The following is a 15,554-nucleotide window of genomic DNA, read 5'->3' as shown; positions in this document are numbered from 1 at the left end:
TTTGCGTCCATTTCCGGCAAGTCAGTTGATATCAGGTTATCTTTTGTGGCTAGGAAGACACCTCCTCCATTTACATTTCTATCCTTTCTATAGATCGAATAATTTTCTGGGAAGATGGAATAGGTTGCATGGTCAGGGCTGATCTTGGATTCGCACCCAAGCATTACATCAGGATTGTGGTGTTCAACTGCTGCTCTAAATGCAGCTTGTTTCTTCATGCCCTTTAGACCGTCACAATTGACTATCATAACTTTGACTTTGTTTTTATGGTTTTTTGGTGGAGTAAATCTGGGTGACCTCAGGTTCGAGGTACATGTATCCGTGGGAGTGGAAGTGCGTGGATGAGTAGCACTCAACAAAACCTCACACTCATCAAAACTTGATTCGTTTAATGAGGAAAAGGGATTTGACACTTCAATCGACCTCGTACCAAATAAGGAACTATCAAAGTTTGGGGAACCACATTTGTAGCAAATCCAAGCAAAGCTGCTAGATTGGTTCATAAAATCACGATAACAGTGGTCAGACAGACCAACACATTTAATGTGACACCAGAATTGGCAGTTGTCACATAACATGGCTTTGGCATTGTCATCAACATCAGCTTGGCATATGCCACAAGGGAACTCAACAGTAGATGGGCCTGGGTTTGTCTCAACTTGGCCGCTGAGTAACAAAATCAGCAGCAGATGGCTAATATTTGAGGAATTGAAATTCCAAACATTGGTAGAGCAACTTTGTTTTTTGGCAGCACTAACAGACATGTTTAAGCTCCATAATTCCAGAAGATTTGAATTGGAAAGGAGATTGTGATGGTTTATATCAAGCTGTGACTGAGCACCGAGATGGTTGTACAAGTAGTAGTCTAAGTAGAGAGACACAAGAGACAGCAAATTTCTTATCCCTTCAGACTGCTCAGTGGTTGGAATAAGGCTACTTGTACGCATACCAATCTCAGTATAATACTGCTTAAGAACCAGTCCCAGTTTAAATTTTAGGCTCAACAAAAGAAATGAAATATTGTTTACGCAGATTTTAATCCGCATTGTCAAAACAAAAATAAGGAAATGAAAAGCAATATAAAAATTTTGGACAATTGATTTATTTGAGGCTTAAAGTATATTATTGTTCATTCAACTTGGTTGTAAACATGCACTATTAGGTGTAGCTATAGCTTCGAAACACAATACGTAATTTGGTCCAGTTGCTCAGGTCACTTCCTTCTCAAAAACAATTCTTATTGCAATGTCATTTTTGTTGTATGAAGTAGGCTATACGGAATACCCAAAAGCCTAAATAAACATCCAAACTGATGATAGGAAATATTATATATTCTATATCGATTTTCATTATCAAAATCAATATATTATTGAAAAATAACACTTTGATGTTTTGCAAAAGTTCATTCTACAAATCATATACCTTGAAAGCGTGCTTGATTTATTGTTGTTAATAAGTTATGTACGTTTTACAAAAGTGTTGTTTCAACCCTCTTTACAATATAACTCAAGAACTAACAGAGCCAACAAAAGTATATCTGTGATATTTGAATAATTCTACACACTCGATATCGATCGTTATGAAATGATCAATGCAAATTTTGCCAAAGCTCACTACCATTCGCAAGATGCTGTGAAAATAGTTGCTAACTTTAGTCGCTTACAACAACTTTTCGTGACTTGTTTTGCTTGGTCAATAATTCAAAAAAGAATATTACAGGAATGAAAAATGACATCCAATAATTATATAACAAATTTAAACATGTAGTGTGCACACTCTGTCCCAACAGATTAACTAATTGGGGTGTACATGTGGGGGTGTGTGGGTAAGGGATGCGGGCTTTTCTCCAAAACTGTTGCTATACCAAATAATGTTTATATTTAGATTCCTTGGCTCAATCCTTTCAAAAATGTATTTTTGTACGTCGTCTTTGAAATGCTTTCTTACTTGACGCATTAGCAATCCCTAAGGAAATTACGACAATTGCACAGTTAAGGTAAGTTTCCCATTTCCGGAATATCTTATAATGACGAATTTACTACTTACTTAGTTAGTACATATGTGTTGGATAAACGGGGTGTACTCTTTACTGTTTCTGCAGGTAGGATGTGGACGGTGATGGGAATGTGCGGCAAATGGTGTTTGCGTCCGTTTTATACTTTTTTGAAAGACTCGAGAAGTTGTTGTCATCATTATCATATAATTGTCTTTTATATACAAATGTGGACGTATGTATATGCCATATGCACCTGTTTATATACAGAGTTCGTTTGTTCACGTAAAATGTATCTTATTTATAGGTCTGACAGTACTTTAATATAAGTGTGCCGCTCTTAAAATGACTGTTGTTAATACCTTACATTCATTACTGCTATTTTATGATAATGCTTCATAAATCCTATCTAATCCTTCAATTGTCCATATAACAAAGGTTTCTATAGCAACACATTGCACAACAAAAACAACAAAACTTGAAAGGCACACAAACAATTAACAATTACGTGTCCTACGCACCTTGTATTGTGACCGAGTTTTCTTATTATTATTCAAACAAAAGCTAAAAAAATTCACATTTTTGTCGAAAGAATACACGTTAAGTATCAAGCGATGACCGATATTTACCCTTGATGTTGTCAACAAATATAACAAAGGATAACAAAAGAAGGAAACGCTTAGTGAACTCGGAACTGGTATTTGTTTGTGTCTATTCTTTAACATTGTTTAGGTGAGTTTATACTTCAATATTTGAACAGCGACTATATGAAACCAATGAATATGGTTGTACCTTTTTACCTACTAGGTATCATGTACCTTATTGGTTTGTAATAATTTATCAATCGCCGGCGACCGAAAATAATTGCAGCTTTAAAAGTAATGCTTTAAAAATATCTAAAGAGCTATCTATTATTCTTACACATTATTCGCAATATCAATACGAAAGATTAGTTTCAAATTCATTTCATTCTTGAGGTAAAAATAGCCCGGGAAAAATAGTTGACTGAAATCTCTCAATAAGCCACGGACTAAAAGGTTCTGTGGGAAATACAATGTTGAAATAAAATGCTGAAAAAGAATGTAGCATTAACCCTGATCATGATGATAACACACGTTTACATTTGTGCAATTTTAAGATGTTCAAATTTATACCGTAAAGATTCGCCTAATGGCGCCATGGGGTCACTTGACATTAAGTGGAATTTTAGGCGCAACCTAAAAGTACCCTCCCGTAAAATTTCCACAGCATATAAGGGCATGAAACCTTAATTCCTGTTGGGATTTCAGAAGGAGCTTTATATTTGCACATGAAATTTACCCCAAAGCAAAGAAGCCCAAGTGCGCCTTTAGGCTTATCTTTACGGTATAACATTAAAGACGAAAAGACCCATACTTTTATCCCCATATTAATATAGTAAATGTGGAGAATGGAGGACGGTGGGTGTGGGGGTTGTGGAACCGTGATGACAGTTTTGTTCAAGTTCAACATTGAATTGGGAAAAGGTGACGTGCTATTTATAGTGTCAACATTTTATTCGACATTGGGCCATGTAAAATAAAAAAAACATGTTTCACGTCCGTGTTTTTGAAAAAAAAGGAGGAAGAGGGCCTTTTTTTTTTTTATCGCAAAATTGTTGTAAATACCGATAATTAGAGCTGTTTTAGCGTATACAATAATGCCTGGAAAAAGGATAAGGCCTCTTTTTATTTGTTGATCTGAGAGATAGGCCCCCTTTAACTATCACAAAACCTTAAGGCTATATAGAAAGCATCTTTACTTCCTACATAGACATATTTTTTGAAAAGTTACTGAATTTCAAAAAATAAAATTGAAGAAACCTCAAAAAAGGAAGCGGAAGGGGACGTGAAACATGCATATTTTTTATTTGGCCTTATAGTCAGTTTATGTTAAGACTACTAGATAAATAAGTCAATGCATGATGTTATAAGACTACATGTAATATGGGAAAATTGATGAAATTTTCCAAAATGTGTCATTTCAATTTATGTCACTATAGTTCGCCATCTCCGTGACCCTCTCTGGCTCACATCTTTAAGTAGGCCTACCATGTTTAGGCCCTACATGCGAATCGATGAGCTGTTCTTCAAGAATGGTTTTATAGACTGTGCAAACCCTGTATTGACTGTAGTTTAAACAAATGATCTTTTTGGGGTGTTTGGGTTTAAAAAATTATAATTTGCCATTACCACTAAAATGTTCAATAAATATTTTCGCATAGAAATGTAGGCCCTATTCTTAACTGTAATTTTCTTCTCACGTCACGGTATATGCGGCGGAATGCACACATTCAAGTTTATGATAAATGGTGTCTTTTATGCTTCTTTTATTTTATTATGTGTGCCCCATTAGTGACCTCGTATAAATTGGCACTGATAAATATCCTATAGTCACAGTTTTATGCCTGTAACAATGGGATGACATTAAGTAGCGTCTATTCATCGGTATAAATGAAAATAATGAAAGTTGGTTAACGACCTCCTTGTTTACGAGTTTTCCATAAATGACTTAGAATCTTGAACTTCCTGATTAAAAACAGTGTTAGGTTTACATGTTGGATACGATATCTTGACGCATAAACATGTATACATCGTAAAGAATAGGTTTTAATTATATTTTATGCATTTTATGCACACAAAAAATATTTACAAAATACAAGCTGTGTCAAAATGATTGACACCTATCAGTTTTGATGCTTAGTGACAAGCCTGCTGCCTCCAAATTCAGCATTGGATTATATTGAAATTGCAACAATTTTGAGTTTACATCCATTCACAATATTTATCTATAAATTAGGTGAATCCTATTATTGGCTTTTGATGTGTCAGTCTTTTCCATAATCACTGACAAATGACAACTGACGGGTACCAATCACTTTGATACAGCCTGTATATATGTATCCAGATAAAGACAAATATATTTAATCTTTTGCGAAAACATTTCACAATTTTGCATTTGAAGTAGGCCTAAAACCTTGCTGTAACGCATGCATTCTCCAACGACTTCAAACAACACATGACATGAATGTTCATACGTGTAATTAAACATGTGGGTCAACCAAATTATACCAGTCCTTCTTTCTGATGGCATTTAACAGATACTGAAAGGGGTAACGGTTTGCACACTATACAATTGTGCAGAAGTTTCCACAGGTCCACATTACGCTGCATCTCCCTTAATGTTTTAAGCAATTTTTCTTAACAGCTTTATTATTACATCTGTGACCTTGTTCAGACCAGTTTTCCATGCAGAAAGTGACCTTCACCTGATGCAATTGGTTGTCAAATGTTGACAGTTGGTATACATGATAGGCAATCAGTTACATCAGATGATCGTGTTCAGTCCAGCTTTCCAGAAAGTGACCTTAGTCTGGGGCAATTGTTTGTCAAATGTTGACAGTTGGTAACAGGTGTCATGATAGGCAATCAGTTACATCAGATGATCATTCAGTCCAGCTTTCCAGAAAGTGACTTTTAGTCTGGGCAAATGGTTGTCAAATGTTGACAGTTGGTGTCATGCATGCTGGAGGGTATTTGCTGTATTGAAGCAGTTTTACCCAGTATGGTTGAATATATTCTAGGGTATTAAATAGGTGGGTTGAGTTGCAGCTATTTAAGCGTTGGCACAAAATAAGATCGATTTGTTAAATAAATATGCTCTCTGTGTAATTCTACAATGCATGTCCGTAAATGGAAAGTGACAACCTTTTCATACGGTACCATATGAGTGAGGGTGAAATAGTTTCATTTTACATCACTTTAATTTACTTTGATTGTTCTACGTGATTTCAAACAGAGAAATAGACGCCATTCAAGAGTAACCTTAAATAAAATGTACTTTCATATAGGCCTAAATCAAAATATCAAAATGCCATTATACAACTGGTCATAAAATTCTCTACTCCCCATTGTCATGAATATATAGGCAGGGGCGTAGCCAGCTTTTTTGGTCGGGGGGGGCAAAATACAATTTCGGGGGCACAGACGAAAAAAATTACAGTTGCATCATACAGTACATAGAGACAAAGGGCTTTATTGGGATGGTGTGCCCGCGTAGCGAGCAAAAATTTGGTATTTTACACTATTTTCGCCCATTATCAGGATGGAACGGGCTTTATCTTTATAAATGTGCGCGCGTAGCGCGGAAATTTTTGTATTTTCGGGCTGAATTTTGGGTAGAAAAGGGTTCCTTGCCTTTTTTCTTTTCCTTTGCCCTCCTGATTTTTTTATTTTATTTTTTTGTCAGAGGGCACTTTTTTCTTTCATTTTTGTCAGGGGCACTCTGCCCCCCCCCTGCCCCCCCCCGCTGGCTACGCTACTGTATATAGGCCTGGGCTATAATAGGCTACAGGGTGAGAACAGTATGGTAGTGGTTTCTCCTTTGAAAAATGTCCCCGCTACTCGCAATAACTCATCATTTTAACTGAACATATACATGTAATGATGTTTTTCACGGGACGCGGAATTTATAGGTGCTATGGTAAGGCTTTTTGCCGAGTATTACTTTCACAAATCCAAAAACAAATTACTTTACGATTCAAAAAATTGTCTCACCGCAGAGTAAAAAAAATCGTCTCGTCGAGGTGTAAAAATAACACATTTGCTTCAACGAGGTGTTAAAACATTGCTTCATCACCAAGGTGTTTAAAAAATATCATGAACCCAGCTACAATTTGGTACAAGACCTTGATAGCGTAACAATCGCAACAGCAAAGTTCGCAATGGAGACCCAAAAACGCGCGCCGAGGTATAGGCCTACATTTTCTTGTACATTATGCATATTAATAATAATATGCTTATGAAGAGGTGGTTGATTTTATGACCGGCAGCATGCAAGTATGACTTTATCAAAATACAAAATCTGGTAGTTCCCGTAAACGTGTGAGAAGTCAGCATTGATTTTCTCCTATTTGCACAAATAGAATGCTAATTCAGCAACACACGGTTCTTTTCACAACATTTTTACACAAAAACTGAAATAGTATAATTGTTAGAGCAAAAGGCGCTTAGTGAAAAGGGTATGAAAAGCACCCTATTCATGTGAAAACGTGCAGGACTGTGGATCCCATGGATGTATTGTAAGAATACAATGTGAATTTTCTCCCTGACTTTCCCTATTGTAGTATTGGTATGTGTTACAGAATGTTTAAAGTTCAATGGTAAGCTTCAACAATGACGGTTGAATGTGCGATTTTGGATCGTGAGCCACTGTACATAGGGGGTACTTTTCTATTGAATTTAAACATAAAAGGCAAAATCACAAATGATTTTTTGAGCTGAAAATGTATCATTGAAACGATTTTTTCAGTAACTAATATGCACTTTTGCTCAGGCCTACGTACAAATGCAAGGTTATAACCTTGCATTTGTACGTAGGCATTGAATGATGTTTGGATTAACTCAGTGCAATACATAAATCAATTAATTCAGCAAATTAAAGAAACGAACGACAGATTTTGAAGACAACAACGTTATAATTTAATTAATAATGCCACTATGTTATAATGAAGAAGAGGTAAATTAATAAATTATAAGTTTAATTAATATTCATAATTATCAATCATGTATCTAAATACCATTGTGCATGCATACTGTTACAGCCAAAGACAGTGACAGCTTTTATTGCATACAATTTGGCCAGTCATTCTTCAAGGTTATATATAATAACATTGCTATCTACTGAAGATAACTGAATACTGCGAAAAACGTACTGTATACGCGCATATAGCCCTACGCAAATTATGAACTCAACCCAAAAAAAAACTGCATTCCGATATCCCTAGCTAGTCAGCTTCCAGCTTCCCATCCACCAACACCCACAACGCACCCACAAACACCAGTGAAAGCTTTTATTGCATATTTGGCCATAGTCATTCTTCAAGGTTACAAACACATTGCTGTCTACTGAAGATAACTGAATACTGCAAAGAACGCACTGTGCGTACATGAGCTGGTATAAGCGCATAGCCCTATAATAGCCCTACGCAAATTATGAACTCAAACCAAGCTTTTATTGTATACAATTTGGCCATAGTCATTCTTCAAGGTTACAATAACATTGTTGCATACTGCAGTTACTGTCCGTTTTCCTATACACAATACACAGTGCTCTTTCCCATTGACGCGTGACCTTTACAAATAGCCCTACGTTAACAGTATGGGGATATGACTAGTTAACGTCGCTGTGTGAAAAATAACCGGCCAATATTAAAAGTACTCTTCTAAAGTTCTAGAAAATATAGTTTTTTAACATGTCCTAAATTTTTAGCTAATTTAGATGTTTGGAAATATTCGTACTTTGGTGTTTTAGTTAATGTTATAGGTAATAGTTCATTGCCTAGTTAACGTCGCTGTGTGAAAAATAACCGGCCAATATTAAAAGTACTCTTCTAAAATTCTAGACAATATAGTTTTGTAACATGTCCTAAATTTTTAGCTAATTTAGGTGTTTGGAGAGGGTCGTACTTTTGTGTTTTAGGAAGGACATGTAAACGACAGATAACACCAAAAATATGAAGAAATTATTTCCAAACCGTGTTAAGTCAAAAATCATTATGTTGCTCATTTTCAAGAATGCTGGTTTACAAAAAGCACGCCATTGTCTGATTTCGTGAACAAAGCCACACATAACATTGTTTCCTTTCGTTTCCTTTATAATCGGTTACCCAACTGAAGCTATGAATACCAGCTTTATTGCGATATCGCACATGAAAACAGTCACTTGTGCACAACCAGAGAAGATCCGATTTAATCAGTTGAGCTGTTTCAATGAGTGTTATCTTGGTTTAATAGCTTTTAATGGGGTTAAGTCCTGCAAAGGTCGAGATGAATTCTACTGTAGACATGACTGCATCATGGTCTACTGAAGATAACTGAATACTGTTAAGAACGCACTGTGTGTAGCCTACATGAGCTGGTGCAGCGCATTTAGGCATAGCCCTACGCAAATTATGAACTCAAACCAAAACCAAATTGTATCAACCCACCCACCCATCCACCAACATCCCTCCCCCACACCCCAATGCGGGTGCAAACACCGTGAAAACTAACCCTGTCATTCATCGTGTATCTACATCTGTAAATATCACAAGTACATGTTTGGCCTACAAACTATCACAGTCAAAGACAGAGACCGCTTTTATTGCATACAATTTGGCCATAGTCATTCTTTCCAAAATGTTGCAAATTGTGGACGTTCAGATTGTACTTCAAACTTCACCTTATCCAAAACTATTATTTGCGTTTATACTTGCTCCAGTTTAGCGAATTGCTGAAAAACTGTATACCTTTGTTTGTAACTGTTATTACAAGGAGCAAAAGGAGGAACTTAGGTAAAAAGGGAAATGCAAATCTGTAAAAATAAATTAAAGTTGACAAAAACACACACATTTACCCTTCAGCAAAACTACCAAGGTATACAAAATTTGAACTTTTCTAGTCCCCTTCAACCCACAAACCACGCATATTAACGTTAAGTCCATATATCACTAGCAATATCAGCGACAACAAAGCCTACACATTTTCACGTTATGCCGATAGCGATTAAGATAAAAAAAAATTACAGAAACTTTACGCAGGTAAAAACACTAAATAAAGCATACTACAAGATTTCAATTAATAAATCCATGCGTTTTTCAACCGAAAGGCTAATATGGGTCAAAGATACAAAAGACTGTGTATTTAAACCATGAAGTCGCAACAATTATTGATGAATTGCAAATTATTGCCAATTTATACAAGACGTTGTAATAATTGGGCTTAACCCTTTAAACTTTGTGGGAAATTTTCTCTCACTTGACTGGTCATGACGGTGTGTGGCGAGCACGATTCTGTATTGAAGCATTATTTAGATACTCTCTACTTCAACTTGACCAAGTTTTTGTTAAAAGTACAATGCCCGAAGAATACCAAAAGTTAAACATTCATTCATACATTGTAGTCTAATCATGAAAATTAATCATGTTAATTCTAACAAATAATGTCATAATTGGGGCCGATGTTTATAGTCAGATACAGAAAATTACAATGTTCGATATATTTTATTGGAATAAAATTCGATGGAAACTAGAAAAGCATTTATTATAAACAATAGTGCCGGGGAAAGTTTTTTAAAGTAAATTTTCTATATTATTTGTTGCCAAAAATTATAAAAGAATATTAGTAATTTGTATGCTAGCCTATAGGTCTACTGTCAGGAAGGATTTCTCGTCAGTTTTAAAAGCCGAAATAATGAGGTCAAATGAAAAACAAAACACTTACATGCACCTTGGCCACTTTTAAGCGGCCAAAACTAATGGGGGTGTAATGTCTTATTGAAGGCATTAGAATTCAAAATTGTGTCTTTGTCTACAGACACAACGAACTTAAAATTACAAATTGTGCCAAAAAAACAGGCACATCTCATCTGTTAGTGTTAGTGAGTAATTTGTGTTGAAACGATGGAGCGTTGGTGTAGTAATCAAGGTGGAATATGCCACTGTTTGAAATTGTCTGGTCGCCCTCTAAGTTGCATATTTACATAATTAATAAGCTAATTTGCATAACTACAAATTAGTTATGCAAATATGTAAATTAGTGGGAGGCTAGACAATAATACATTTTAGAGAACACGTTAGAAACACTTTGACTAAGTTACAAGTCTGCAAAACAAAGTACCCTGAACATTTATGCATTGGTTTGTGGCAAAATATTGGCAAAAACTACGCATTAATGAAAGAAGTTTAAATGAGCCTTTTCAGTCATGTTAGCTCATTAAACTATAATTGATTATTGATAAAAGTAATGAGATATTTAAATTCCATACACCCTCTGAGAAAGATTCAACCTGAATCTTCTAATCTTCCACAGAGGGACGATGAGTTTCAAATAGAGTTGGTTAATGTGCAAATTCCATTTGAAATTAATACTCGGCTTGTGGAAGATCTTCCACAGGAGTGTGGATTTTTAATGCAATTTGCCATTTGCCGAGCTGCAAAGTGGTATTTTTATATATGTGATTAACAATCATTCCGATATCGTGCCCCGGGGGGGGGGGGGCTCTCCAACTTTGGAGGTGACGCGTATGTAGGGCTGTTAAGACCCCTTTTCAGCATCGCTGTCACCCAAAGACCCCATATTTTTTTCCTAACACATGCTCGCTCCGCGCCCTGTCACCCGAAGACCCCTATTTTTCCATTTGATCTGTCACCCAAAGACCCTTACAAGTTCAATTTGAACAGCAACTTTCATTTATCACTGATTTTGTTACTTATTTTGAAAAAATAAAGAAATTTGAAGCCATTTAGAACTAGAAATTCGATTTTCGAGGTTTTTGTGGCGCTGTTTTAGTTCTCACCCAAAGATTCCATTTAAAAAAAAAGGTCATGTTCTCACCCAATGACCCCATATTTTTTACATTTTGATCTCACCGAATGCCAAAAATCATGCTCTCACCCAATGACCCCATATTTTTTACATGTTGCTCTCACCGAATGCCCCTTAGTGCGAAAGCGCCAGCCCTACACCTATATCCATTTCAAATTGAAGTGCCCCCCCGGGTATCGTGCATGGTTATGTCAACATATTATATTATCTTAAACAATTCTTTATAGAACCATAGATTTCAAATCTATGATAGAACGAATGATTTTTTGTTTTTTAGACGTCTCCGTTCTTGTCAAAACAAATCCACAAGAACTATGCATTTATTTCAAGGTTTGTTTGCAAATCCTTCGCATATTTGTAATCCAAATAGTTCAAATATGCAAATTTACAAGAACTTTCACAAAGCATAATCCATGGCACGTGATATGTCAATTGAGGCTGCCTGAAAAGGGTTCATGTAACTTTTATTTGTTTTCTGAAGTTAAGTCGTATGCACAGTCGTATGATTGCAGATTACATGGAATGCGTGGATGTTACTTGTTATAGTATTAGTTGCAGTCCGTTTTTGGGAGCAATGATTTTAATATTATTTCTTCCACTGGAGTGGCCTAAAATAGGTCTTCTGTGCATTTTTATGCTTGATAGATAGAAAGTGACCTGCAAAACACAGGTAGCCTACCCCTGCATGTCAGAATCTGTAATGTCAAAGTTAATCCCCTTGACAAAGCAAAGCTGACAATGTGATCTTATTTGGGAGGCATGACCAGAATAACTCAATAAGCCATAACGTACGATATCAGTATGAAATTGGTTAATTTTTTCCAACCTAATTTGTTACTATATTTGTAATGTTTGTACATGTTCCAACTTACACTTACACTTACACTACTAGTAGGCTAAATCACATTAAACTATAGACAGTCTATGATTAAACGGCCAAAATAAGCAGTGGGCTCCTTTCACTTTACTGCTTTACCTTGATATTGGCTAAAAATGGACACAAACCCGGGCACAAACCCTTCCTGATATAAAATAATATTTGACTGTTTTGGATAAAGAATAACTAAAATGTTTCTACAACCCGGGTATACAACAGTCCGCTTGGCGCTTGAAGGCTCTATTATATACCGTAAAACCTCGTCTACAAGCACATTATAGAGTGTTTTTGATGAGAGCTTAATTAATCCAGGTGCTCTTCATAAGCCAAATCATTAAATTATAAGCAAATAAATTACCGAAACAAGCGTATAGAAACAAGGATTATTGTGTGACCAATTTATTGCATTGGCATAATTTCTGCTGTTTCGTATTAATTTAGCTTTCATCAAAAAATACTCTATTATGCTTGTAGACGAGGTTTTACGGTATGTCGAAAATGAAGTTCGCTGTGTCGACGGGTTCGCTATTTTGAAAATAATGCTAACTCTGTGGAATATGATCTAAGGACGGTTCGCTATGTCGATGACTCGAATGTAAGGCCAAGTAAAAATAAAAATATGTTTCTCGTCCGGGTTTTGAAAATTAGGAGGATGAGGGGCTTTTTATTTTCTATTTTTTATTGGAAAACGACACTAAATACCTGTATTTGGCACCATATTTTGGGTATTCGACATACAGATTAATAACTGAGAAAAAGGAGGAGGCCCTTTTTATTTTATTGTATTGAGAGGTAGGCCCTGATCACAAAACTCTTCTTAAATGACGTATTAATTATGCATTTACAAAGCTGTAAAATAAGTTTCAATTTCTGAAACATCTTTTTCAACAAGTTATAACTGAACGTTTACAAAATAAAAAGAAATTTGAAAAATCTTCAAAAAAGGAGGAGGGCGCGGACGAGAAACATGTATTTTTTTTACTCGGCCTAACCCCCGGTGTAACCCTAACTTATTAGCCTAATATCATATGCCAATGCCATCCTAATCGTAACATTATTTAGCTGTAGCCCTAACCATAGCTAAACCTTCAATTTCATATGTATACGACATAATAGCGAACCTTATTTCATTCATATTCGACGGGATAGCCAACCTTATTTTCAACTAACTTTCCGACGTGGACTTTCGAAATAGCGCGGGCTGACACCAAAAGTGACACCAAATTTTGCACCCACCTGTACTGCCATACTGAGAATACTGAGGTGAAGATACAGATGAAGGAGAAGAAGAAGGAGGCTCCCAGAAAGAGAATTGAGTCCACCAACTACTATCCCATATGGAGAGATCCGCAAGATCATTAATCCAATCACGATCAGGTATCCAAGGTGACTCTGAACAGAGGAAAATCAGAGAAAGTGAAGAGAATAAAAGAAAGTTCCTAAAAGCACATAATAAGTTATAACTGAATAAGTTGCCTAGATGTTGTTGTTCTTTTCTTATTTGTCATGTTTATTTAATTTGCAGCACCGGGTTTCAGCAGCCAGGCCCAGAAGAGCAGTCAAAAGGAAAGTGAGTCGAAGATATTAAAAGACAAAGTCCAATCATTCCATGTACATACATGTCATTAAGGAGGTACATGTATATGTACCGCGATGGAAGGACCATCATGAACATTTCCGAAAATGGATCTGGTACATTTTGTAACCGTGTAAATAAACTTGTTTTCCCATCTTATTTTGTTAAACATGTTAAACAGTGTTCTGATTCTTGTATATGCATACAGAGTTTGTATCCGACTTTACAAACGTACGCTTTTGAGCTTTTTTTGCAGAGATATGTGGTTTTTGGGCTACAACTGGTCCTGCTACGGAACTGAACAACACCCCGTACGATATAAAACAAGAAAGAGAAGAGGGGATTGCTCTGCATCAATAAATGAAGGATCGTAATTTAAAATGCAATTATTAAAAGGGTACAGAAATGTCTATATTTAACTTATGATGTACATGATGGCAAGGTGGACTTTAATATAAATCATACAAATATACCATTATAATGTACTCACCTTGGCTACTATTGCTGTCATAATCCGACGAATAATATTCCTCGTGTGATTCCTCATATAAAGAATCAACAGCTTCCTCAAAAGATCCCTGGTTTAATACATATGGTATGTGACAGAGTAGTAATAAGAGAACTATGATAAGTTTATTAGCACACATCATTGGTGTTCTATTAACAAGTAGTAATGATGATGTAGCTGCCATGATTGGTATCCAGTATTGCACAGTCATGTAAGATGCTTAATGCTCTCTCCTCCACCTATTCCTCTTTGCGACTTTACATGTGTAAGATGCCTACTTCGCGTTAATCCAAAATCGAAGAATATACACACATGCAGTGATGGTCTCCATATAAATCATTGGTATAAAATATCTAAACGTGGAAATTCATATTTATAGTCATGTAGTGTGTTTTACTAATTCAATTTGGATAATACCTGCACAAAATATATTGTATACAGAAGTTTAATCACGTTTTTTGTTGCATTCTCCAGTTGGGTAACTCCGTTTGCAAATGGAGCATTTGCTGGTAGCTTCGTAAATATTTATTTCCGACCTGGATTATTGTGAGAACTTTAGCAGTGTTTCTAGAAAGTTTTAAGAAACTACCATGAATCGATTATAAAATCGATACCAAATACGTCATGCTTTGTATCCATAAGAAGTTAACAATAGAAAGTCTAGAGACTGGTATAAGAATTATGAGATATAATATTTTTTATAATAGTACATGTATTAGTAGGTGTGGCTTGTAAAATAAAATAACACCGTGAAACTCTTTTGACGTTTACGTCATCATGACTGTATTCCTAGGTATTGCCCAAACTATTTTTATTTTTTGCGTAAATAAATTTGGCGGCATTAATTTGCTTTGTGAAGGCTTACCACAATGATCATGAATCCTAGCACTAGTAGTAATAATAAAGATGCACTCTTCCATAGCGTATACAATAGCATGTATTCATAACAGAAATAAAAGGGTTGTCTCTTTGATAGCATTAGAGCAGAAGATTATACAAAGGCAAGGAAATGTGAAATTTTATGACAACTCAATAGTGGCTTTGAAATTGGATGTCATTGAACTGAATGGCAAATGTCAAAGACAAAGTGGTTCAAAGAAGATGAGTAATGTTGTGTCTTAATTTGAACTGAGACTAAAAAAAATTGTTTCAGATTTGAACTTGTTGAATCTGAGACTATTTGTATCGAGGGCTGTGCCAGAAAGCCTTAACTCTCA

The 15,554-nt window shown here is 35.7% G+C and overlaps 1 protein-coding gene across 1 annotated transcript in view; it reads right to left on the bottom strand.

Annotated features, from left to right (window-relative positions):
• Window positions 1–14,521, bottom strand: part of LOC140167549 (uncharacterized) — a 49,783-nt gene extending 35,262 nt beyond the window's left edge. Inside the window, exons 1-2 of the mRNA XM_072190851.1 lie at window positions 14,320–14,521; window positions 13,490–13,645 (exon numbers count right to left, since the gene is read on the bottom strand). Of these exons, the coding sequence (XP_072046952.1) occupies window positions 13,490–13,645; window positions 14,320–14,521 (358 nt within the window). The remainder of the gene's footprint in view (window positions 1–13,489; window positions 13,646–14,319) is intronic.
• Between the last annotated feature and the right edge of the window lie 1,033 nt (window positions 14,522–15,554).

The sequence above is a fragment of the Amphiura filiformis genome, chromosome 13, assembly GCF_039555335.1.
Source record: "Amphiura filiformis chromosome 13, Afil_fr2py, whole genome shotgun sequence".
Classification (NCBI taxonomy): domain Eukaryota; kingdom Metazoa; phylum Echinodermata; class Ophiuroidea; order Amphilepidida; family Amphiuridae; genus Amphiura; species Amphiura filiformis.
This window is presented reverse-complemented; position numbering and strand designations above follow the sequence as displayed.